The sequence below is a fragment of the Dromaius novaehollandiae genome, chromosome 11 (genome assembly GCF_036370855.1).
Source record: "Dromaius novaehollandiae isolate bDroNov1 chromosome 11, bDroNov1.hap1, whole genome shotgun sequence".
NCBI lineage: Eukaryota > Metazoa > Chordata > Aves > Casuariiformes > Dromaiidae > Dromaius > Dromaius novaehollandiae.
This window is the reverse complement of record NC_088108.1, coordinates 25554042-25578114: the sequence shown is the minus strand read 5'-3', so window position 1 is coordinate 25578114 and position 24073 is coordinate 25554042. Positions and strand designations below refer to the sequence as shown.

The window sequence follows — 24073 nt, the reverse complement described above, 5'->3', positions numbered from 1 at the left end:
CTTTCCCCCCCCCACCGCCCCATAGCCCGGGCACCCTGCTTCCCCCCCCATACACACACCCCTGCCCCATAGCCCGGGCACCCTGCTTCCCCCCCAGACACACATACACCCCTGCCCCATAGCCGGGGCACCCTGCTTCCCCCCATACACACACCCCTGCCCCATAGCCGGGGCACCCTGCTTCCCCCCATACACACACCCCTGCCCCATAGCCAGGGCACCCTGCTTCCCCCCATACACACACCCCTGCCCCATAGCCGGGGCACCCTGCTTCCCCCCATACACACACCCCTGCCCCATAGCCGGGGCACCCTGCTTCCCCCCATACACACACCCCTGCCCCATAGCCGGGGCACCCTGCTTCCCCCCTCCATACACACACCCCTGCCCCATAGCCGAGGCTCCCTGCTTCTCTCCCACACACACATCTGCCCCATAGCCCGGGCACCTTGCTTTCCCCCCCCCACCGCCCCATAGCCCGGGCACCCTGCTTCCCCCCCCATACACACACCGCTGCCCCATAGCCCGAGCACCCCGCTCCTCCCCAAACCTGCTTCAAATCCTTGGCGCTCTGCTTCTCCCTCCTAAACCTGCCCCATAGCCCGGGCACCCTGCTCCACGCCACCTGCCCCATAGCCCGGGCACTCCGTTCCCCCACAAACGTGCCCCACAGCCGGGCGCCCCGTCCCCCCCAAATCTGCCCCATACCCGGCCACCCCTCACCCCCCAGCCACCTACCCCCGCTCCCGCCCGCCGCTAATCCTCCCCCACGCACCGGCCGCCCGCTTCTCCCCGCCGGGCGCCCCCTCAGTCGCCCCCCCGGCCCCCCCGGGGCCCCGCCGCCGGCTCCGGCCGCCCGCCCGCTCCTGGCACTGCCCACCGCGCCTTGGGTGGGGAGCGCCGCTCTCCCCCGGCCCGGCCCCGCCGCCGCCGCCCGCCGGCGACAGAAGCGGCGGCAAGCCGGGCCCCGCGGTGGCGGCGGGGCCGGAGCGGCGCGGCAGCAGCGGCCCCCGCGGGCGGCACTCACCGTGCGAGGCGCCGCAGCCGCCGCCTCAGCCCCGGCGCCACCGACCGCGGCCCGACCGATCCGCCATGATGGAATGCGGGCACTGCGCCTGCGCCGCCGCCGGCCGGGGGAGGGCGGGCGGGCGCCCCAACCAAAGGCCCCGCCGCCGCCTCCGTCTATCAGACACCCGCTCCCGCGAAAAGAGGCGCGGGGGGGCGGCGGCGGGAAGGCGGGGGGAAGCCTGCAGGTGGCCTGTGGGCCCCTGGCGCGGTTAATGCAGGGCAGGGCGGGCACTTAATAAAAGAGAGGCGGGATGGTGGTGGCAATGGAGGAGGGCAGAAGGAGTTCTTCATGGCAGAGGTGGCACCGAGCAGACGGAGATGCCAGGCCTCGGCGGGAGGCGGCCGGCCACATGCAGTGCCCTGCGCATGGTGGCAGCCACACAGATGAGGCCGAATGGTGTGGCCTCCTCCCTCATGCCGCCCTCCTCTCCACCGAGAGCAGGGTGCCCACACCGGGGGGACCCCGGCCCGCCCCGAGCCACTGCCGCCACCACGAGGCTCTGCGGAAGATTCCGGAAGCTTCTGGAAGCTTCCGGCTGCGCGGTGCCTGCCCCAGTGAGGGGGCTGCAGCCCCCCAAAATGCACCTTCAACACCCACAGGGGAAAGCAGAAATTAGGAAAATGAGAGCTGATCTACGCGCATCTCATCCCCTCGAAACCGGGGTGGGAAGGGCGTTTTATACATTTATCGCCTCTCCCTGCCTGCTTAGGTGGTACCTGGGTCACAGCACACGCGAAGGCAAAACGCTCAGAAACTGCCGTACTGTGTAAAAAAGTGCTAATGCTGATTACCGAGGAACAGTGAGGAGCATTACACCAGCTTTTTAAGTGGGCAAAGCAATGCGGAGAGAAAGGAAGATTTCTTTATCTCCCTGTTACGACTAGCAGCCAGGTACTCTGGCCCGCGGCTCCTTCCTCCGCGCGCGCTCCTGTCCCTCGCCGGCGCAGCGCTAACCTGCGAGTCCCCCGTCCCGGGGGAGCCACGAGCAGTGGGTTAAGGCCCCAAAGAGTCAAGGCTGGGGGCAGAAAAGAGCAGGACGAAGAGCCCAGAGCCCCTGTGAACAGACCCAGCCTCCCCGGCAAGCGCTGCAGCCATAAATCGTGCACTCATCAGTTTATTTCCCTTGGACAGTGTGCACCGATAATTGCTCTAGCATGTTTTAAGCAGATTTAAGGCACATTTTTAGAGCTGTGATTTGAGGAGTGCTTGCATGCACCATGGAAGTCAGTTTCTATCTGCATGCAAAATAAATTTGACAGCTATGCTTCCATACAAGCTTCAAGTAACTTTTACATCACGAGAATTTGCAAGAAAAAGCTTAACTTCAACATTTAAACACAGACTATATAGTATATATAAAGAAACTAACCTCTTAAAATATATAGCCATCTGCTTACCTCAGATTGATCTTAGGTATATTTTTAATGAATAAAGGACATTTTATAATGAATAAAGAAATTGTTCCTTTGTGTCAGGAGATTTCTCTCTGAAGACTGGTGGAAGTGGTTGATTTGACTTACTAAACAACCCATACTAAACAGTTCTAAAATAAACTTCTGTCGATCTTTTAAATAAGCAAGCAGTGTTAAGGAAGGCCAGAGGTGTTATCGTCTGCTGAATTTCTAGGTAATAACAACTTACCTTGTTGAATAAAAGTCACAGAAACAGGCAGTGTAATTTTACAATTAATTGTACTCACCTCAGCCCATAAAATGTTGAATATGTACTCCGCATATTGATCCCAAACAGCGAAAGAACAGATCAAATCATCTTCAGTTTGTATTCGTGTGCATTTGGTGTGTTGCTGAAGTGGTTTCCCTTTCTTTTTTGCTGTGTTTGATCAGCTATTAGAAGACTCCACTAATGCTTTTGGATGAATTGTGTTTTACTTTTGTTTTTGGGAGAAAACAAGCCAATGCATTTTTATTACGTTTTAGCACCACTGAAACGTACATTTGATGCAGAACAACACTGCTGGCATATTAAAAAAAAAAGATTCTTGCAAGGAGCTCATTACCTTTTCACTCTGTGATCTTTGTTGTCATCCCTGTTTGTTTTGTATTACGATATAAAATCCTTGTTTAAAACTTTTAGGGTAAACTCTAGACAGGCATATAAAGCAGGACCTAGAATTTACATGCAAAATCCAAAAGTCAATCCAGAATCTCCTCTACCCTCCCACTGATTTACTTTAGTAGCTTCACTATGTCATAGACAATTAAAAAAGAAATCATTTAGCATCAAATTCTGGCCGTGAAAGTCCCCTAAGTGCTTAAATTTTAGCTTTGGGACATGTATAAGAGCTGCTTTGTTTGAGCAGCTGATTGCAATGTTCTTTGTGATCCAAAAGGCAAAATTTGGTAGCTGGATTGGTGGCCAATTCCAGGTGGAGAAGGCAGGAAACTTTTCCTGTTTATGAGGTAATTGGCAAAACCTCTTTCATGGTCTCCACACTGACTTTTCCTCTTCTTTCTACCTATTCCGCAAGTTTTACTACATGCATGTGACAACAGGCCTGATTCTGGTACAGATAAGCAGCAGCTCCTATTTTTGCCCTGTTGAGTAGTGAGGATCAGCACATCACGTGTTTTACTATGGTTTGAAAAATTAGTAATTAATTATTGAATAGATTTAAATCTTCAGAAAAGGATTCAAAGCAGATAAGCTGCTACTCATTTAAGTCGTGTCTTACTTTTATCACTAATATTTTGATCTGTATTTCACTAATAATTGCAAAATGAAAGTGTAACTCCATCTCAGATTTCAGGCTTATAAATACTTCAGAAAAAGTAGAAGACAAGTCCAGTACTGGACTCAGCGAATGCAGACCCGCTTTCTACGTTATTGTCGTCTAGGAACAAAAGGTTGGTTAATCATTTCACCTCTGAGAGAATTCCTGGAATCTTCAGCTCTCCGTCTCAGGAATCTCATAACTCCACAGGCTCTAACTAATCTGCAGTGAAGCATATCTAGTGCCCTGGGGATTGCATTTCTTAAGCGAAATATTTTTACCTAATTTTTTGGGAGATCCTCTGAAAGAGACCCATCAGGATGCGATTTGCAAATGTGAAATATCTTGCTTAAAATGAATGTTACTGCTGAAAGCAGTAATTCAAGGACTATTTTGAATTCACAGGCTCAATATTTATTCATTGCCAGCTAAAACCTTCGAAGTTATGACTAGTGGTGTTGTGTGATATACAGAGGTCTGATTCCTCATCATGAACATACTGTGTCTGATATCCGGAATAAAGAAGGTCTTTGGAGGTGAATGCTGAGCATTCTTTGCTCTGAAGGCTGTTGGGCCTTCCTGCTTCAATTATTAAAAGAATTCCTTTGTAGGTAATAATTAGTATTTTTGCACTCAGAAAAATCCTGTTTCCTTTCCCTCCCTGCTTTCATTAAATCATTTTTATCCTAATTTTCCATTCTAAATATATTGCGTGTAATTGCAAGGTATTCACTGGTAATTCTAGCAAATATGATGTCTCATGGAAAAGCTTACAAAATCGTAGCCAGTTGCTGGTGAGACTTAGGATGAAAGATGTAAAAGCTGCCCACATTCCACAAGCTCCGGGGCTCCTTTAGCACTGAAATTGCTTCAAGTACAAGAACTATTCCCACACCGCAGAAAATAAATGTCCAAATTTTTGCTGCCTACATCCTACATTCAAATTGTTATGGGATGACAGTAAAGGAAAATTCTCTTCAGCTGGAACTGGAAACTATATGGCCAGTCAATGAGGCTCAAAGCATATAGGTGGGTTGTTCCAGATGGCAAAGCTGTACAGAAGAAATATTTGGCATGAGTAGTTTTGACCAAATTGCCTGGAAAGAAGGCCCTAGTTAGACGGGTCGGAAGCTGCAAAACAGAATGGAACAAGTCTGTGGCGCTTTAGCTGTATTTTGGAATTAATGTAGAGCCGTAAGAACTGTGCAAGGACAGTGGCGATGGCAGGTTTTACGCGCAAGGATGCCCATTTCCCTCGCCACTTTGCAGTGGTCGGGGATGGGGTTGGAGGTGTCCGTGTCACTCCGCCTTCCCAGGTGTCCTGGGATTGTTCCTGACACGCGAGGCGCTCTCGGAGCGAGAAAGCCACGGCAGGCACACACAGTAATGGTATTGGGTCAGGGGGCAGATCTGCGCCTGGGAAGAAGGGATTAAAGACTGCAGAATATAAGATCAGAGATAATTTGGTGGAAGCAAAAGGAAAGAAAAAAAACTGCTACCAAAATGGGAAATGGAAATGAGTCAGGAGGGAGGGAAGAGAGCATAAATAGGAAGAAATCTGGGCTTATGAAGGAAGGGCTGTGTCTCTGGAGTGGAAAAGGAGAGCTAAGGAGAGTCAGTCTTAGTAAAACAAAGGCAAGCAGCTGTGCCAAAAATATGCCCAGCCTTCCATTAGAAAAATTTGAATTGTAATTTCTATTTTTTCTTTACTAATTCTACTGTTCTAGGAGAATTAATAAAAAAGGAGAGGAAGAAAGGAATAGACTATTAAATGGAAAGGAAAAGCCTTCAACAAGAAAGTGGAGAAATGAGAGATAGGAGGAATATCACCAAACCCGTTCCGTTCTGAACATGAGGAGGGAGGGGGGTGTTGGGAGGCTGCTGGGAAGCTTGGAAAAATAAAAGAAACCGCTGCTTATGGTCGGACATAGCAAGTAGCTGGATGCACAACCCCCCCTCCGAACCAACAACCCACATCAGGGTGATTAGCAGCTGCTGTGGATTTCTAGTTCCAGCCCATAATAAAAACATTTTTTTCTGTACTTGCATAGGAATAATGATGATGATTATGGTTATTTTAACTACTGCCTAGCAAAGTCGCCCTTCTTTGGGATTCGTTAGGACCTGTGAAAGAGGTCTTGGAAGGCATTCACTTCATTTTCCCTTATTATACGGTACAAAATACTGTTGTATACGCTTTAAGGAGGGAGCGAGGCAAGGCAACCTGGCAAACAAACTTTTATCAAACAACACTTTGTTGGAAGCGCATGTGCTTAGATCCTCAAAAGTAAACAGTGTCTATACTGGAGCAGGTTTTCGGCCAGTATGTACTGGCACGGCTCCATCCACCTCGACAGGATTAGGAGTGTTTACTCCAGCTGAGGATCTGGTCTGCCGAGCGCCAAGCAGTGCTGCGTGCTGTGGATGTTGAAAGCGGCTCAATGGGAAAAACCCACCGGGCAAAGGGAGCAGGAGTTTCCTTCACAGGTAGATGAAACAGGGCTGCTGTTCTGCATGCATGGTGCAACCCTATCTATTCCAGGGAATTTGCTGTTTGCTTACTAATGAACGCCCGGAGCAAGTCATCGCTAGCAGAAATGACTTCACATCTGTCAATGCTATCTGAACTAATAGGTGGTGCCATCAGAGGCATTAAATCATTCCAGCACTCCATGCCATAGTTTTGCCCCAATAACCCAATAATGCCATTTTTTTAATGGAGATGTATTTCTGATTAGGCATGGAGATGTATTTCTGAGTCTAGTAATATTTACAATGCTTCCTGCCCTCTCAATGGGCGCAGTGATTTGTATTCCTGGTAGAACTGGAACTAGTGGCTATTATTAAAGAAAAAAAGACATTTTAAAAGGAAACAAGACAGCTACTGTCATCAAGACAGACAGGCAAGAATGAATTGGTAGGTAAGTCTGGCAGGTGATGAAGATGGACACTGCTTTTTGCTACTTCTTTCTCCAAGTAGGAGGCAGAAACCCTCCCTGCGGTGCCTTCCCCAGTGAATCCCTCTCTCCAGACCAGAAACTTTTTGCAGAGAAAGTCAAGAAAAATCTCACATGAACTCATCGAATATCAGTATTGCATCAGCAATACAGAGTACAGAATATCAGCAGTACAAAATAATGAGGAAGGTGCAAAACAGAACAAGAAACCCTTCGCAGACCACAGCAAACATACCATCCGTTTATGGCTGTTATATGTGGAAAGGAATGAAGTTCAGCGCCTGGGTAATTTGCACTTTGCACAGAACATCTGTTTTACGATGCTTTCTCTCACTTATTATATGGCGTAGACCTTGTATAAACACTTTGTGTCCTGGCTTGGAGCTACGCCCGCATCTTCCTCTGCCCCAGTCCTCGGGTTTGACCGAGTTGCTCGGAAATGCAAGGGGGTCCGTGCGGAAAAGCCTCCCGGGGAATTTAACCCTGGCTGTGCAGGAGCCCCATCGCCGCGCTGTCTGCGCGCGGGGAGGCAGAGCCGAGCTGTTGTGAGCCGGGGAGCGGGGCCCGCCGGAGCTCCCGCCGCGCTCGCCCGAGACGGCTGGAAAACCGCGGGCAGCGGCGGCGAGTGCTGAAGGGCAGCGCGGCTGCGCCGAAGCCGGATGCTGGCTGCCAGCCAGGGCGGGCTAATTACAGCCCAGCAACTTTTGGAGGGAGGAGAGAGGCGGCTGCAAGGCCCTCTTCAAAGCCGAGAGCTCCCCGGGGGCCCAAGGTGCAGCGGCCGGTTTGTTTGGGCAGGTCGGGAGCGCCCGGCTCGCCGGCCTCGCTCCCCCGAGCTGCAGGTGCGGGTGCAGAGCGGCAGAGCTGCCTCCTCGCCCGGCTTGGTCCCCATAATTAGCACGTTAACTTCTGCTGCTTTTCAGAGAAGAGCCACGAGAATCCAGGGAGAAGGGCTGCCCCCACCCCATCGCTCTCCTGCGCCTCTGCCACCTTCTGCAGGGCCTTTTTGCTTGGTTCTTCCTCAAATTAGTCACTGAGGACCCAGATAGGAATCAAACATCCAGATTCGGTCTCATTCCAAACACTTGTGTTGTTTACACATCATTTTATAACTCTTCCCCCAAGCCAAGAACCAAACCAAAAAAAAAAACCACCCCAACCCAAACAGGCTGAAAAAAAAATCCATGCTGCAACAAAACACTTGGAAACCGAGAGGCCCAAGCGAACGCTGCGAAAAGCACACCCAGGGTGGCAGGTCACCGTGTGCTGCGGAGCAAGAGCATCCGAACGAGCCGAAGCGGCGTTTCTTCGCAGCCAGCTGCTCCGCGGGAGCAGAGCGGGAGCCCGGCTCCAGCCTCGCTGCCTGGTGCCACCGAGCACCTTCCCTGCAGCAACCTGGGGATGCACCAGCTATCGGAGGGGTGGCAAGAGGGAATGAATTTTCCCCTAAGTTCTTATGAACAAGACTGAAAAATGCTTTAAAAAGCCCCCATGAACCTCCCTGACTGCAGCTTTGCATAGAGGTAACATTTGCAAGCCGCTGGCAGGCCAGAGGTGCGGCGTTTTCATCCGGAAGAGCGGGGATTTTGCAAGAGCAGGTTTGCTCCTGCGACCGGCAGGGCAGAGGCTCATTTCCTGCCCCACGAAATTCAGCTGCAAAAGGTCTTCGGAGAGTCAGAGGGAAGCGTTGGAGCCAATTTCTGAGGAACAGAGAGGAGGGGAAGGACGGGAAGGAAAGATAACAAGCGGGATAAACCTGACTGCAACGAAACCGTATCCTGTATTGAGATCTCAACATTTGGAATTGATTTTCCCGTCAGACAAGGGGCCGAGAGCTGTGTCGTGAATGCTGGTCTCTTTTCTAACTTGCTCTGGATGTCATATCGGGACAGGCCGCGGGTGAAGCGCCAGCAGCCAGGGATCGATGCAATGTGGAAATCATCGGGTGCCGAGCGACACGTGATGCTGCTCCCTCTGCGCACCCCGTTTTTGCCCTTCCCGTTTTCAGTCATTTCCTACCATCCTTCAGGTGCATCAGGATGCTTCAGATGCTCCCGCTTCCAGCCTCGACACTCGCAACCCGCTTTGGGCCCGACGCGCCGTGTCCCGGCCCTTCGGGTCGCTCCTCGTGCCGCTGCCGGAGGGGCTGGCGACGCTGCCGGACGAGCGCTTTCCACCTGCTCCGCGGGAGCATACGTAACCTATCGAAGCGCCGAGCAGCACTGAATCAGGGCTTTGATGCAAATAAGAAGCAGCCGCATGGCACGAAGCACTTGGGAGCACTTCAGGCTAAAAAAAAATAAAGAAAGAAAAAGATGCAGCTGTGAAGAATACAAATATTGGCTCCTCGAGGAAACCTCCACGTTGTATCCATTATTACAATCTACTTATTTGTTCAGGGCTAATGCTCTCCATTTTGAGATTGTCATGGATCTGGTTTCCCATCCTCTGAAAACAGCTGAGACGGTCTAAGTGGCAATACCCTGCCTGCGGTGCCTGCATAAGGCTCCTTTCTCCGCCGTCTGGCTGACAGGGTTGATTGCTATGTGAGAGGACCTGCTATTAAGATGAATAAGGACCCTTTTGTGCCTGAGAAAGCAGAAAAAAAAATTGGCCTCTTCCCACCTTCCCCATCTTCTCCCGCTATGAAGAAGCCCAGTGGCAGCTATTGTGAACGCCGCGGGAAGGAGGCTGCCGCGGTCGTAGGTTTGGGGTTTTTTTTCTTAATGCACCTTCAATGAAAGCTGCTCTGCAAAGCCACGGAGCACGTCCTGTGCTCGGCTTCCTGCAGAGTTGGTGCTCCTGGAAAAGGGCTGACCGAGCGGCTCCGGAGGCTGCGGATGTGGGCTGACGGTGTTTCATCGATGTGGGGTTTGTCACCGAGCTTCCAGCGAAAAATCATCCCATGATCTATGAGAAAAGAAGGATGAACGTGAAGCACAAGCGAGGGGATGCAATAACGGCACTGCCGTGAGCGTGCCTTCAGCTGGAGGCATCCCCGGCCCCCTGATTCCCGCGGGATGGGGTCCCTCTGCAGCTCCCCCCCCCCACACCCTGCGGGCAGCAGTCGCTCCCTGCTCAGTGGGGAGGTTGAGGTCCTGAGTTGGTGAGGGGTTGCGCTTTTGCTGTGATAGCGGGGCGAGCTGCAGCTGTGCCAGGGAGCCTGGAGACCAGCCGGGAGCCGATCTGGGGTCCTTCACCCAAAAGCTCCTCTGCGACCAGGGGCCAAGTTGGCCAACCCAATGCGGACGCATCTCGTGCACGAACCTCGGCCGAGGCCCGCAGGAGACCACCTCAAACCTGGAAACGCGAAGAGGGAAAGCTTGACTTTGTATCCCGTTTGCAGCTTAGTCCTCGTGTCGTGTGTGGCGGTGATGGACAGGGCAACATCGCGCACCATGAGACGAGCAGGGATGAGCCGCGAGAGCAGGTTCCCCGCGAGAGCAGGTTCGGTGCTGCTGCGGCTGAGCTGCCCTGGCACTTGCGGTAAAAGCACGAAGTGACCGTCTTTGCTCCCGTTCATCCTACATGCTTCGAACGGAGGTTGAGAAAAGCCTCCGAAAATAAATATTTGCACTGTGGATAATCCAGGAGGACTCGTGGGCCCGGTAAGGCCACCCGTAAGCAGAAGCCCCAGCCCTGCCCCGAGCACCGCGCACGTCCCCGGCCTTCGTTCCAGCCACGCAGCTGAAAGCAAAACGCAGAACGCGTATTTGAGAGAAATAGAGGAAAAATTCATTTCAGAAAAATGAAGCAACATGCTTCACTTCCCCTCTTGGCCGTTACTTCAGCCTTCCTACCCGAACCGCGGTGGGTCTGTGGCGCGGCAGAGGCAGTGGGCCCCGGCTTCCCCAGCAGCCCACGGGTCGAGGTTACGTGGTGGGTGTTTTAGAGGCCTCCCGATAGACAAAATGCTCTTGGTGCCTCCTTGGGGGCTGGCTGCGAAAAGGAGAGCCAAAGAAGAGCCCCCAAAGTTTAATAATAAAATAAAAAGAGACACCCCCCCCCCAATCTAGCTATATTGTCAAACAGCCCCAAATTCCCTCTCTGCCCCGGGGAGCCCAGCGGGGATGGGTCGTATCGATAGCAGCTTCGTATTTGGGATTAAAGACCTGGCAATCTGTAAAGGTTTCGATTTTACAGGGAAACCGGTGGTTGAAGCATTTACATCTCTTTTGCATGATTGAATCAAGGTCGGGATTGACCGTTCAGCTTTTGGGCTTCTGTGGTCTGAAAACCCGATCGAGCCTCAGCTTTAGCCTTCCAGCATCGCTGTTGTTGTTGAGGGTTTTTGGTGAGGGGGGTTGAGCAGTTCTCTTCTCTTCGTGATCCAAGGAACACTTCAGCTGGGCAAAGCGAGAGGAATATGTGGATGGAGATCAGGAGACTCCTTGTCCATGGTGTGGCCAAAGCCATGATGTTTTGCTGCTTTCTGTTTGAACAGGGGAAAGCCAGAAAAGCGGAATATATAACCAGACTAGGGGCTCAGCTCCCGCGGCGGAGGGCACACGACCAGGCAGGCGCTCCTCGCCGAAGCTGCTGCGCTCGATGCCTTTATATTTATGCAAACCTGGTGCAATACCGAATGGTTGCAACGAGCTGGGGTTGTGTCATCGGAAGAGCTTCCCACCGCAGGGGAGAGTGACCACATTTAGCAATTTAGCTTGGACGTGGGCCATCCCCGGACCCGTGGGCGCCAGTGCCGACAGAGACACGCCGAAAGGGCCAGGGCCGCTGGCGCGGATTTGGGGCCATCCTGCGCCGTAGCATCGTGTTTTGGGTCTCGTTGCAGTGCAGTCGGGCTACGGCTGCACCGACGGGAAAGAAACGGGACCATTTCAGCCGCGAGTCACGTCTGCAAATACTCGGAATATTTGCTTGTACATGTGGACACTCACCGAGCTGAAATTAATGGTTTCGGAGAGCTGAAGTTCAATCCCCAAACGCGCAGCTCCGCGCGCCAGAAGAGGGATGCACAGCGCCGGCACCGCCAGCCGGAGCGGCTCGTCTCGCCGGGCTGCTTCCAGGCTGTGCCATCGTTTTTGAAGGCGCACGGAAGAAACCGCCACGATCACTTAATTCCCCCTGCATTCTTGGTAGCATTTTATTACTGATACTGACGGGATTTTGAAATCTCATGTATTTTCCTTCATTTTTACCACTATTTTTTTTTCTTGCAATCAGATCGCAGCCTCTGCTGCCGCAGGTGGAGGATAAAGAGTCCAGTGTTCCCCTCCCACCGCGGGGACGAGGTCCCTCTTCTGATGTCAGACCGCAGTGGAAAGGGGAAAAATGCTAAATCGGGCTGCAGCAGGGGAATTCGGTGGTGGCAGGGGCCAAAAACACAAATTTTTCTCTCGTATCGAGCAGGGTTGCTGTGCTTTGCTCCCGGGCGGGTGGCGGAGTGGAGACGCCGGCGCGAGTCGGGGGTTATTCCTGTGGGTCCGAGCATCACAGGGCCCCCGGCTGCTCCCGTGCCGCTCCGCAGCGCAGCAAGCTCCTCGTCCTCCCTCGGGGAAGGCCGGGGTGCCCCGTTTATTGCAATGCACTTACCACGCTGCCTGAGCCCTGGGCTTAATTTAAAAGCAATGTAACACCCGCACGCTGGCCCGAGGCAGACTTTCCTGGTGGCTTGACCTGTGCTGGCTAAAACCAGCGCTCTAGAGCCACAGTTTCCACCAGCAGCCGCGTCCCCTCACCTGCCGAACCGCCTCCCGTTAACGCCTGGGTCGTCGCCCCTCGCCACGTCGGGGACCAGGTCGGTCAGGGAGATGCTCAAAGACGACTGTGGAGATGCTGCTCCCCGTTTCGGGACATTTCTGCCTGGTGTGCTGCCTTTTGGCCCTGGCTGTAAAATGGGTCACATCAGAAAAAAAATATATATATATATGCTTTTATTTTTATATATACATATATTTTTATATCTTCATATAATATATATAAAAATAATGTATATATAAAAATGTATATATATAAATAAAAGCATATATCTATGAGAAATAACCTTCCTGGGCCCGCAGCAACGCTGCCGGAGCCCCTTCTTCGCCCCTTCCCCGTATCCCTGAGGGAGGCACTTCTCTTTGCAGCGGCGACGTGGCAAAGGCAGCGCCGGCTCCTGCACGGTGCCCGGCGCGGGGCTGCAACCGGCGGCCTTGGCTGCGGCTATCGGGATGGCGATGCTGGCTGGCGATTTCGGCATAGCTGCCGCTCGCAGCACGGCTGCTGCCCGCCCTGGAAATCAGTCCGGGAAAAGAGGAAAAAGCCCCAGGTCGGTGGATGCAGCGGGGCAGGGGCTGCAGCGGGAGCAGACGCGCTCCGGGTGAGGAGCCCGCGCTGGCGGCCGCTTCCAGCGTCCCCGGGGAAGCGGAAACGTCGGGGCCGCGGCGACGTGCTGCGAGTGAGCCAGCGCTAGGTGACACTATTGCACCAGAAACCGCAGCATGTGCGCCAAAAAAAAATGCACAGTTGCAAGCATGGGCCTGCACACGCTCGGCCCCTTCCGCGGCCTTCCCGGCCGGCGTGCCGTTACGCCAGCACGGCCTTTCCCTCGCTTCCCGGCGTTTTGCATCCACGCATCCAAGCGCCACCGCTTGCAGCTCAAGCCCCGGCGTGTGACAGCCCTGCCGGCGGCTGGCATCGCACACACGCCTCTCCCGTCCCTCCTCGCCATCCAAACGCCATCGGCACCGCCGGCAGCACCCACGCCTTGCTATATCTCTATAAAAGACTGTCGGGGACAAGTACATGCTAGCACTGCGCGTAGGTAAGAACGTGCTGTAGCTAAGAGGAACCTGTTGGCGCAGAAAAGAAGACACAGAAAACGGAGCAGCTCTTCAGCTTGGACTTGCAACACGTCCATTTAATTTTCTGCAGTCTCGTTTCATAAATAGTTTTCCCCGTTGCAAAAAAACCTGCCGTTTCTCTTGCCATTCCCGTTGTCTCCTTGAAAAAGACATTTGGTACAATAGAACGGTTCGTGACATATTTTTTTTATATATATATATATATAGCTTTACTGTACAATACACAAACAATAAAAATTTGGGAAGGTGTGTATTATTTCTATATATTCTGAAACTCAGTTTTTCAAGATGATTTATATTTAAAGTTACACAATGCTCTTATGCTTTGAGACACATTTATAATAGTAGTAACCCTTAGGAAGAAGTTTGAGCCAGTTCTCATGCTACATGCACTTCCTCGGACCGGTCCGTCCCCACCGAGCTGCGCTGCGCCGTGCCCTTGGGGGATTAGGGGGGCTGTACCGATGCATGTGACTCCATATGCACAGTTTTCAGGCTTTTCCCAATTTACAGACCCCCTAAAATTTTCTAAAGAGGTTTCAGCACTTCTTAAAAATTCACATCCATGAATTATTTTGCAGCTGAATTTGCTTTCTAAATCGCCTTTTGATGACCCAGGAAACATGTACCCTCTTGTGTCAGCATAAAGGTCATTTCTCCCGCGCTGAACCGCCCAGCCAAAGACCCGAACCCTTCTGCTCGCTCCTGTTTTACAGGGTTGCAACAATTTGCTTTATGTAAGATAACATCAAGTATCTTCATAAAGACCCCAACATCAAAACATGTTTGCTTCTCACTATTAACTCCTATTTTCTAGCTAACATCCTAATCCTGCACAAATCTCTGTTTCTCTCCTGACGGCTCACGTATCCCGCGGCGCAGACTTTGCTGCACCCCCCGAAAGAAGGGAGCCCTGCTGCCTTTTTGGTGGTTCACCTGAAAAGCCCAGGAATGTTTTCTTATGTCTAAGGTTTGGAAGTTTCTATTTACAAAGGAAACACGGCCCAAACCCTCTTTTCATCATGCTGTACGCAAAGAAAGTTTCAGCCTTGTGTCGCCCGGGCTCCCGACAGACATTTGGCACTCGGGCTCCTCGCGCTCGGTCTTTCCCAGATCCTCCCATGGCCCCGGGCTGCATCTCCTCTGCAAGATGTCCCAAAGAGACACTGTCTTGCATGGGGCCACACATCAACTGTATTTGGTTATTAAAAAAAAAAAATCACTTCTACAGACTTTTTAACCTAGTTAATCAATACTTCAGGAAGGCAGGCCGGATCCTGCACCGGACTCTCAGCTCCCAGAGCTCCAGCTGTAGGTAAAACCTGGGAAGAAGTGGACGGACGAGCCCAGGGCTGCAGCCCTTAGAGGACCCGACCCACGGGAGCAAACTTTGACTGTGCGTTAGGTGAGCGCAGTTTCGAAAAACTGCTCCCACAAACAAAATCTTCCTAGAAATTCGGCAAATGCAACGCACCAGAAGCAACGGACACCAGCAAAACGCGACGGCTCGGCTGCTTCCACGAAACCCGCCCGTTCCTCGGGCGAGAACATCGTCCTGCTGCAACCAGCAGCAAGATTTTCACCCATTATAATGCAGCCAGTATTTCACCCCCTTGCATTTTTTTGTGGTGGTGATGGGGAAACAGCAGCCACCAGCTTATCCTGAGGCAGACAAAATCCTTCCTAACATCTCTAACTAGAAAATGCTCCTTGCGGACAGACGCCCGGGGAGGGAGCAGAAGCGGGAGCTCTGCACCGGCCGCTGCACCAGTACCGTTCCCGAGGAGGATAAACCGGGGACTGTCCGCTCTAACGATTATGTCTCTAATTGCGACAGTGACTTGCGGGCTCTGTTCATGGTTACCAAAAGTTCTGCGATCTCCGTTGCCCACTTGAGATCCTGCGGGAAAAGCCAGCCCCCTTACAAAGGGACCCCGGCGTCGTTCCCGTTCTCCTTGTGGCTCTCTCCAAGGGGTTCCTCGTCCTTCTCTTTTATGGAGAACTTCTTCCTGAAGGCTTGCGTCATGCTGGAGGAAGAGGCCTTCCTGAACGTGGTGAGCCTCTGCCGAAAGTTGCCCCCGGAGAAGAAGTAGAGGAGCGGGTCAAAGCAACAGTTGGCAGCTGCCAGGGGCAGCGTGACCACCACGGCCTTCTGCAAGTAGATGGCATCCTCGCAGCTGGCGTTCTTCAGCCTCAGCACGTGGAGGTGGACCGTGCGCAGGATGTGGTAGGGGGTGAAGCTGACCAGGAAGGTAGCTGTCACGATGGCGATCATCCAGACGGCTTTCTTGCGGTTAGCCTGGTTCTTCTTCAAGGAGTTTTTCAGTAAGGTCCGTATGATCATGGTGTAGCAGATGGTGATGATGACGAAGGGAAGAATGAAGCCCACAAACAGGGCAATCAAATCCAGGATCACCACTAGATTTGTCTTCTGGGAGTTTTCGGGAGGCTCGAAGCACTTGGTCTTGTTGCCGTGTTCGTAGCTTCCGTTGCGCAGAAAGGGAGCGCTCGTCAGGGTGACGAAAATCCAGATGCCGGCGCAGACCATTTTAGCCTTTTTCTCCGTGACCAAGTTGATATTCTGGACTGGAAACACGATGGCTATGCAACGAAAGAAGCTCATTGCAGTCATGAAGAAAATGCTGCAATACAGGTTGACGTACAGCGCGTACGAACTGATCCTGCACAAGAAATCGCTGAAGAACCAGTTTCCTTTGTGGACATAGTACACAACCCGCAGAGGCAGCGTGCAGACACACAGAAAGTCAGAAACGGCGAGGTTCAGCATGTATATCTGGAAGGCGGTCTTCTGCCGGTAGGTTTTTATGAGCACGTACAGGACGACGCCGTTTCCCACAAAGCCCATGATCGAGATCATGGAGTACAACGTGGAGTACACTCTGTTGCGGAAGTCATCGATGGCGTGATGGCACGACAAGTTATTGGACAGGATGGTCATGTTTCCTGGGCGATGACCGATTTTCCTTGGCAATGAATTTCAGGCCTAAGGACGAGAAAGTGAGGCGAGTTATATAAAGCAGCACATTAGAATAAAACACAATTATTAAATAGGGAAAAACCCTATAATCCCTCTTTTATGTGGGGGGGGGGGGACAGCTAGGAAGGGATGTGGATCTGTACAGACCTAATGTACTAGATATGTGTTATTATAAGTATTCACAGGAAAACTATAGCTACTGTTGTTAAGCTCTGAGACGAAAAGTCACATTTTTAGAAGTCCTCAGCAGCAGCTGCATCCTTCCTCCTCTGAAGCCTCACCAAGGTTTCCTCCAGAGGCGACACGTGGTAGAGCTCAGACCGCTGCTGGGAGCTTCTGCAAAGTCCCTGCCCTAAAGCTCTGAAGCCCTCTTAGATTTCCATACGTCATGAAGCAGCAATAAATTCATCCCCGCTGCCGCTATCGCCAGCCCATGACCTGCAATAGCACGGAGGGGAGATGCCAGGCAAGGTCGGATGCCCCGGGAGCCAAAGCAGCCATTCATTAAAATGGGAGCGAGGAACGAGGAAGATGACAATAGCAATATGCAATTTAAAATTGAAAGACCAAATCTAGTCATTAATAACTGTTCGGTTCTCCCTTTCCACGTTGTCCGGCAAATGCCGGCTCCCATCTCCGAGCCTGCCTGGGTAAGGACAGATCCCTGCAGGAGAAAGTCCAAGGATAGGTCTTGAAATGGTAAAAAAAAGTAGTCAAAGAAGCCTTTTTCCAGAAAAACAAACAACAAAATGGTTAGAGAGCCCAGATCCTTTGCACAGGGCTTGGAAGACCCCTCCAAGGGGTCCAAGGCAGAGGCTGCTCAGTGCATGAACAGATGAGCATCAGCTGCCCCAATTTTCCTGCATTGCTCTCCTCCATTCGCAGGCAGCACTATTTTTTAACTTGCTGTGTTAATAAAAACATTTAGTTATTAGCCTTGGAAAAGATATCAGGTATCTGGAGAATGCAAAGGATCGCGACAGCGCGCAGGAAACGCCGGGGCTCCGGTCTCACTCCCGCCTTGGGGAGCGGTGCCGGTCCCCGGACACGCGGGGAGGCCGCGGCGGGGCTCTTGCCTCCCCGCAGACAGCACAAGCCCCTGGGTTTGGAGACACCGCAACGCCCGGGCAGCTCCGAGCGAAGGGTTTGCGCCCGCGTGCTGCTCTGAGTGACGCTCACGAGCAGGCGGTTTCCGAAGCAGCCAGCCCCCAGGGCCAGAATTCGGGTTTCAGGACTGCTCGGCCATTCATCCTTGAAGATTTACCATTTAATTTAGGCATCTGTTTGCATGCAGGGAGACAGCAGGCTCCTAAATTGGATTTTCCTAAATTAAAGCAAGAGCAGAACATTCCCTTACATGCTTTTCTCATTCATTGTCAGTATCTCATGGTTCAGATAAATGATCTCAGATTGCAAATGAGGTTCTGCAAAACCCTGCTCGTCAGAAGCACCCGATGCAAGCAGTGAAGCGACATGGCTTGAAAAACCAAGAATGAAGGTGACGGCTGGGACAAGACTGGTTACGAGAACGCACACTACGGACGTGCTCAGAACCGAGGCCGAGGGCACGTTTCCATCGATGACAGCAGCCCGGCAGCGCCGGGGCACGGCCGTCCGCCGGGTCACTCTGGGAGCCGGGAACCACAGCGGGATGCTCGAGGCTGCCAGGCTCCAGGCAGGTCTCAGCTATCGGAGAACCTGCAGCCTTAAAATAACCCTTGGACTATCTGCAGTGTACAAAACGCATTAAAGCTCAGCAGATGTCAATAAGGGAGCACAGATGGGACGAGAAGCAAAATCTGCCACGGCAGAGGACGTTTCTTTCCCTTTGACTCTTTGCGGGCAGGTGGGTGCGTGCGAGCGAGAGCCGGCGCGACGGCACGACCGTCTCCGGGCGAAGGAGGCAACGAAGATACAACGCGGCTTTGCCGAGTCTCAGATCGGCACATCACACATCGTCATTTACAGCTCACCTCGGCTTGCTGAACCCTGGCATAGAAGAAGCTCAGCCCTAGGGATGCTCGCTGCAAACAACCCAGTTGCCAGCAATACTTGGCCGCAGGGAGATGCAACGGGTTTGCTGCTGTATCCTCGTCCCCTGCCGCCGCAAGCACGGCCTCGGGGCAGCCCGTCCCTGCGCCTGCAGCCCGGCCAGCCCACCCAGCGCCTTGGCCAGGCTCACGCCCATGGGACCAAACTGGAGTCCCGCGGCCCCGGCACCACAAATCCCCCGGCAGAAGCCTCCCCCCCCAGCACTTCTGCTTTGCGACGCCTGTCCGGCGACGCGGCGCTGGGAGGAGGTGCCCTCTCGGGGCCCCGAGTCGCCCGAGGTCTTCGCTTCGGGCACGCAGGTCATCAACAGAGCATCACTGCAATAACGCTTTAAAATTGCAGAGATACGGCTAAGAACGCGTTTGCCGTGATGTTTATCTGGTTTTAACAAATTGCTTGGGGGAGAGAGAAAGAGCATAACGCCCTCCAAGCAAAGCTGCACGATCCCCTCGCCCGGTTTTTATCCGCCAAGAAAATCCGACGCAGGCAATCGCGCCCTCGCTGCCGCCACCCTCGTCGCCGCGTTGAAGCCCCGCCGGCAGCCCGAGCTGCAGGGCCGCCTGACGCGGGGCGAGACGTTGCTGCCCCAGTTAGCTCACAAGAACCCAGACAGATAAAATCTGCACGCCTACCGAGATACCCGATATCAGCTCTTTCTCAGACTCAAAAAATAATTCAAGATGCCTGAGATGACGAGGCTGCTGCGAGCTCCGTTGCGCTTCGCGTTTCCCCCCCATCTTTAGACAGATACCATCATTACAAAGGATGAACGGAAAAGGGGACAAATGCTGCAGCTCAGCATTTGCTCATTAGCTAAACTGTCTTATTTCATCTCTAAGCCACATTTCTGCATACTTTCTAAGCCGTAATGACCTGGATTATAGACTTTTTTTCCTCCTTTGAGGACTAAATTCCAGTCTTTCAGCTGCTCTTAAAAAATCAGCAAACAGAGAACAACCCTACAGAGCAGTATTTTAAAACCCATCTTAGAGCTGATACCTATCATGTTTCTAAACATAATTTAAAATGTCTTTTGTAACCCAAGTGAAAACGGATGCAACTGATGCAAGCAGCTAAAGCACTGGGGAGCTCCAAATGTACCAATATATCTGTTAAAAAAAAGAAAAAAAGTTTCCTAGATGGGGCTTCTGGCATCATACTCTTTGCATCATATCAAACGAAGACAAACAGCAGTCTACCGCTTTTTATTTGTCTAGTCGCAGTTCACTGAACCGTTTATTTATGTGCTGCTGAATTCCCTGCACCGGGAATGTACACAGCTGCGAGGACGGGCTGCAGCTGAGGGAGAAACAGCCACGTCCAGGCTGAACCCTCAGCGACTACAGCATGATTCAGTTTTGTCACCCTCCAAGTTTCACCCGGTGCAACCGGACGGGAAGGAGTCCCGAAAATGTCATTACGCGGTCAAAAAACCCGCAGCAGCAAGGACGATGCTCGTTTTAAATTGGGCTGAAAAGCGGCGTTTCGCGACCGGACAGGAGCCGCCCGGAGACCCCGCTCCGCGCCCGCGGACGGACGGGCGGGAGGCGCAGCGCAGCCCCGCAGCCGGCGGCATCGCGCGGAGCGGAGCGGAGCGGAGCGGAACGGCCGCCCCGTCGGGCGGCACCGGGCTGCGGCCGGCGGTTCGCCCCGGCCCGGGGGGCTCCGGTCCCCCCCGCCCCGGCGAGCGCAGCCCCACTTACCGGCGAGGCGAGGCGAGGCGAGGCGAGACGGGCGGACGCGGAGCTCTGCCCGCGCAGCCCCTCCGCCGCCCTTAAGCCGCGGCGCGCCCGGGGAGGGCCCCGGGCCCGGCTCCTCCCGGCCCCCCGCCCCGGGGCCGCCCCGTCCTCCCGGGGCCGCCCCCGTCTTCCCCGGCCCCTTGGGGCCGCCCCCGGCCTTCCCGGCCCCCCGGGGCCGCCCCCGCTCTCCACCTCTCGCGGCGGGGCCAGGCTGCCTGCGACGGCAGCACCGGAGCTCGCCGCGCTGCAGACACCCGCCGGCAAATGCCCCCCCGGGGTCACCGGCGAGCCCTGTCCGGCTCCTTCTGGGGGTCAGGCGGCTCGAGCAGCTCCTGCCCTGCAGCCGCAGCTTTCACGCACGGTTGGGTGACTGCTCGGCCAAACTTTGAGCTGTTTTTCCTGAATTGGCCCCGTTTCGATGGCTGCTTGCTGACCTCTTGCTGCAGCGGTGCAAGCACCCGGCTAGCAAAAAGCGCTATTGAACAGCGCTGCGAGGGGCGAACGCGGATGGACCAGCCCCAGCTGCAGAGCAGGGCAGGAGCGTGGCCCGGGCAGCGAGGTGCTCGTGCCGAGAGCGACCTGGGCAGCTTGCAAAGCGATGAGGGGACCCGGTGGAGCACAAGCGAAACAGCCGCCGCTGCGGGCCCGGGCACGGCAGGGCCGTACGTGCCGGCAGGGCTCTGCTGCTCCCTGCTCGCGGCGGGGGGCTCGTGCAGACGGGGCCGCGGGGCCCCTGTCGTGGCCGAGGAATGATGCTGAAGTGATTTTCTTCCTTGCAATTCCAAGGGACGCCTGGTGCTAACTTTACTGTGCTCTAATATTAACCTTTAGCCTCTCTTGGGGAAAGTAGATTTTTTCTTAGTAAGTATTAGTGCACTTCCCCAGAATGAAGGGATCGCTCCCAAAGCTGCAGGCACGGAGGAGCGGAGCGGCTGAGAGCTCGCGTACGTGCTGCTCCCCACTGCGGGACACGGGGCTCGGAGACGGCCCTGCTCCTGGGGCACCGCGGAGCTGGCACCATCCCTCCGCCCATCCATGCCTCCGCGGCGGGTCCCCTGGGCTTCGAGGCAGTGGCCCGTTTCCCAGGCAAGGCACTTGCCCAAGCTGCTATTTAGCAGCACCGAAGGTATGGGCAAAGCATTTCGGTTATGTTTTTCTTTCCCAAATCCACTGGGATTGGCACGCAAGCGCACGACGCGATGGAAAGGGGAGGGATGGGAAGGCAAGGAAGCAAGTGGAGGTGGGAGAGGGAGGGGAGGCTGCTTGCAGCCCGTCTCCCGCACGAGGATGCCCCGAGCGCGCTGTCCCCACGTCCCAAAGGGAGTCTCCTGGCCCGAGGCTCCTACAGCTGCCGCTTGGCCCCGGCCCCGCGTGTGACTTCCCTGCAGCTCTCCGCTTTCTCGTAAACTGTTTCCATGCTTTTGCTTCTGCCGCGGCAGCGTGCAGTGGCCCTCGGTGACTCCTCGCCCTCCGCCGCGCGGCGGCACCTGGAAGCGAGAGCGTCCCGGGCTTCCCGGTGGCAGCGAGGGGATCCCAGCTGCCCGCCCGGCGTCAGCGGGGCTCGCGGGCACAACCGGCACCACGCACCGCGGAGGCATGCACGCGCGAGGGCTGCAGCCCGGCAGCGCCGAGACGGCCGCGTGCACCTGAATTACCCTCTCTTGCTGCGAGATGCATCAACACCGCCTCCAAAAGGGCACTAATTACAGATCTTGCTGCTTTGAGCCTTTCAGATAAATGGTTTAGTATGAAACAAATGTCACCGCATCAATAAACTCATTACTGCTCTTCAGGAACGAGTCACGAGTGAGGTCAACCATGAGCTAGTACCTGCTGCCCTGGAGGTGCCCGGAGGACGGTCTGTTTGGAGACCGCGTTACGGCAGGTCCGGAACGGGACGCGTGGTTTGGGGGTCGTATTTGTGCGTTTTGTTGACGTGCCGCTGCAAGCTGCAGTTTGCCGTTTTCTTGCCCTCCCTCCCTCCCTGCTCTGCAGGGCGCAGGGAAAGCCGAGGTTTGGAGACCGCGACGGGGCAGCACTCGTCCTCCTGGAGACTCCGCAGGACTCGGCACCGGTCCCTGCGTCCTTGGGGTCCCCGACGCCGCTGCAGCTGGCAGGTGCCGCTGACTTTTGCGACGTGCACCGGGAGCAGAAGTCCTCTCGTTGCAGGCAAACGCCGGTGCTGTGCAGGTGACAGTTCCCCTTTTGCAGCGCTCTTCAGGAACGGCGAAGGTGCGTGACGGGGAAGCACGCGTCCTCCACGCACCTCTCAGGCGGGAGCCGTCCCGTGCTCTCCGGGCCTGCCCTGCGCACGGAGAAACCCCCCCGGCCTGCAAGAACCGCGCGGCAGCACATCAGGAACAGCCGGATGAGAGGATCACGGGAGCATCCTCGTTGGAAGGGACCTCAGGAGGCCTCTGGTCCAACCTCCTGCTCACGCCAAGTCAGACGAAGTTGTTCAGGGCTTTCCACCGCCCGGTCTCGAAGACCTCGAAGGACAGAGGCTCCCCCTCTCCGGGCAGGCTGATCCGCCGCTTGAGCCCTCCCACACCGCGAAGCCTTCCAGGAGCTCGCTCAGCTGGGCCCCGCGTTTTGGTATTACTCCGTTCTGCCCTGCCTTCTGCTTTTTGCGCTGCTTCATCTTGCCTTGCCTTCTGCTTTTTGCTGCTCAGTTTTGTTATTCCTTCTCCTTTTCTGCTGCTCCTTCTCCTTTTCTTCTTCTTTTATTTCTCCTTGTTCTCAAAAACAGGAAGATTCCTAGTTGCGAGGACGGAGCGGAGGTGGCCTGGGGACCAGGGGAGGCTGCCGTCCGCTCCGGCTCGGCTGGAGGTCTCCGTGCTGGAAGGATTTCCTTCCGAGGAGGAGGCCGAACGGCAGCTCTCGGAGCGAGAGGCCGGGAAGACCGAGGGTGTTTCGGGAGGTGAGCCGGGATGAGGAATCCCCAGGCTGCAGCCAGCGGCTCTAGGGGTGACGGTGGGAGAAGTTACTCAGAGAAGACGATAGGCCCCAGGATATTTTTTCTAGCGTCGTAGCTGAGAGCACACTTGCGCTCTGAGGGGGAAATCCTACTCAGAAATGGGAGTTCAAAGAAGCAAGGGGGAAGACGACGTAAGAAACTGTGAATTCAGAAGAACAGAGAGCGGAGGAGGATGAGGTGAGAACGGTAGGCAGAACATCAGGAAACTAAAGGAGGTGAGAAACCTCCGTGTCAAAACACAAGAGAGTGGTAGAGTTTGAAAGAGGAGGGACAACCAAAAACCTTGCATGGGGGGGAAAGAATAGCATGATGGCTGGACACCAAGGGAAGAGAGAGCAAGGACAGAACTGTAGGGCGCTTTGGGAGAGGGATGGAGTTCAAGCAGGGAACCAGAGCTGTGCTTAGGGGCTGGGGACAGAAGGGTGGCAGTTATTACCTGGCATTTCACTTCTAACATGACATACAGCAATTTCTCAGCTCTCAAAGCTGCTAGAAGTCTGGACTAACCAAGCAACAACTTGACTTCTGGGTAGGCAGGAGGGTGCTGAAGGGCTCAGCAGCTCCTGCTCACAGTACCAGTGCTCACCACCATCCTGCTTGCCAGCACTTACTGCCTAGCACTTATAACAGCACTGTCATTTCTTTTCTAGCAGCTTAAATGGAAACCACCTGAAATGCATAGCTTGCACATCTTCTGCAATCAGCAGGCAAAGCTGCTGACTACCACGTCTAATCACCTCCTCAGTGCCA

The 24073-nt window shown here is 54.2% G+C and overlaps 2 protein-coding genes across 4 annotated transcripts in view; both read right to left on the bottom strand.

The window, feature by feature from the left end:
• LOC112980823 (fibronectin type-III domain-containing protein 3A-like) overlaps positions 1-1174 on the bottom strand; it is a 55956-nt gene extending 54782 nt beyond the window's left edge. The window contains exon 1 of one of the 2 annotated variants that reach the window (XM_026096009.2): positions 1028-1174. The gene's annotated coding sequence lies outside the window, so the exon portion shown is untranslated. Of the gene's footprint in view, positions 1-775; positions 799-1027 lie in introns of those variants that run through there. The other variant, XM_064518460.1, reaches the window with a different exon arrangement.
• A 12412-nt stretch (positions 1175-13586) lies between these two features.
• Positions 13587-23132, bottom strand: CYSLTR1 (cysteinyl leukotriene receptor 1). 2 transcript variants are annotated; one of them, XM_026095994.2, is made up of 2 exons: positions 22177-23132; positions 13587-16561 (listed from the first exon to the last, which is right to left on the bottom strand). In XM_026095994.2, the coding sequence occupies exon 2, from the start codon at positions 16514-16516 to the stop codon at positions 15479-15481; it is 1038 nt and encodes a 345-aa protein (XP_025951779.1). In that variant the 5' UTR covers positions 16517-16561; positions 22177-23132; the 3' UTR covers positions 13587-15478. The 2 variants fall into 2 exon arrangements, with proteins under 2 accessions (XP_025951779.1, XP_064374529.1); XM_064518459.1 differs by lacking the exon at positions 22177-23132 and adding an exon at positions 20311-20426.
• Positions 23133-24073: the final 941 nt, after the last annotated feature.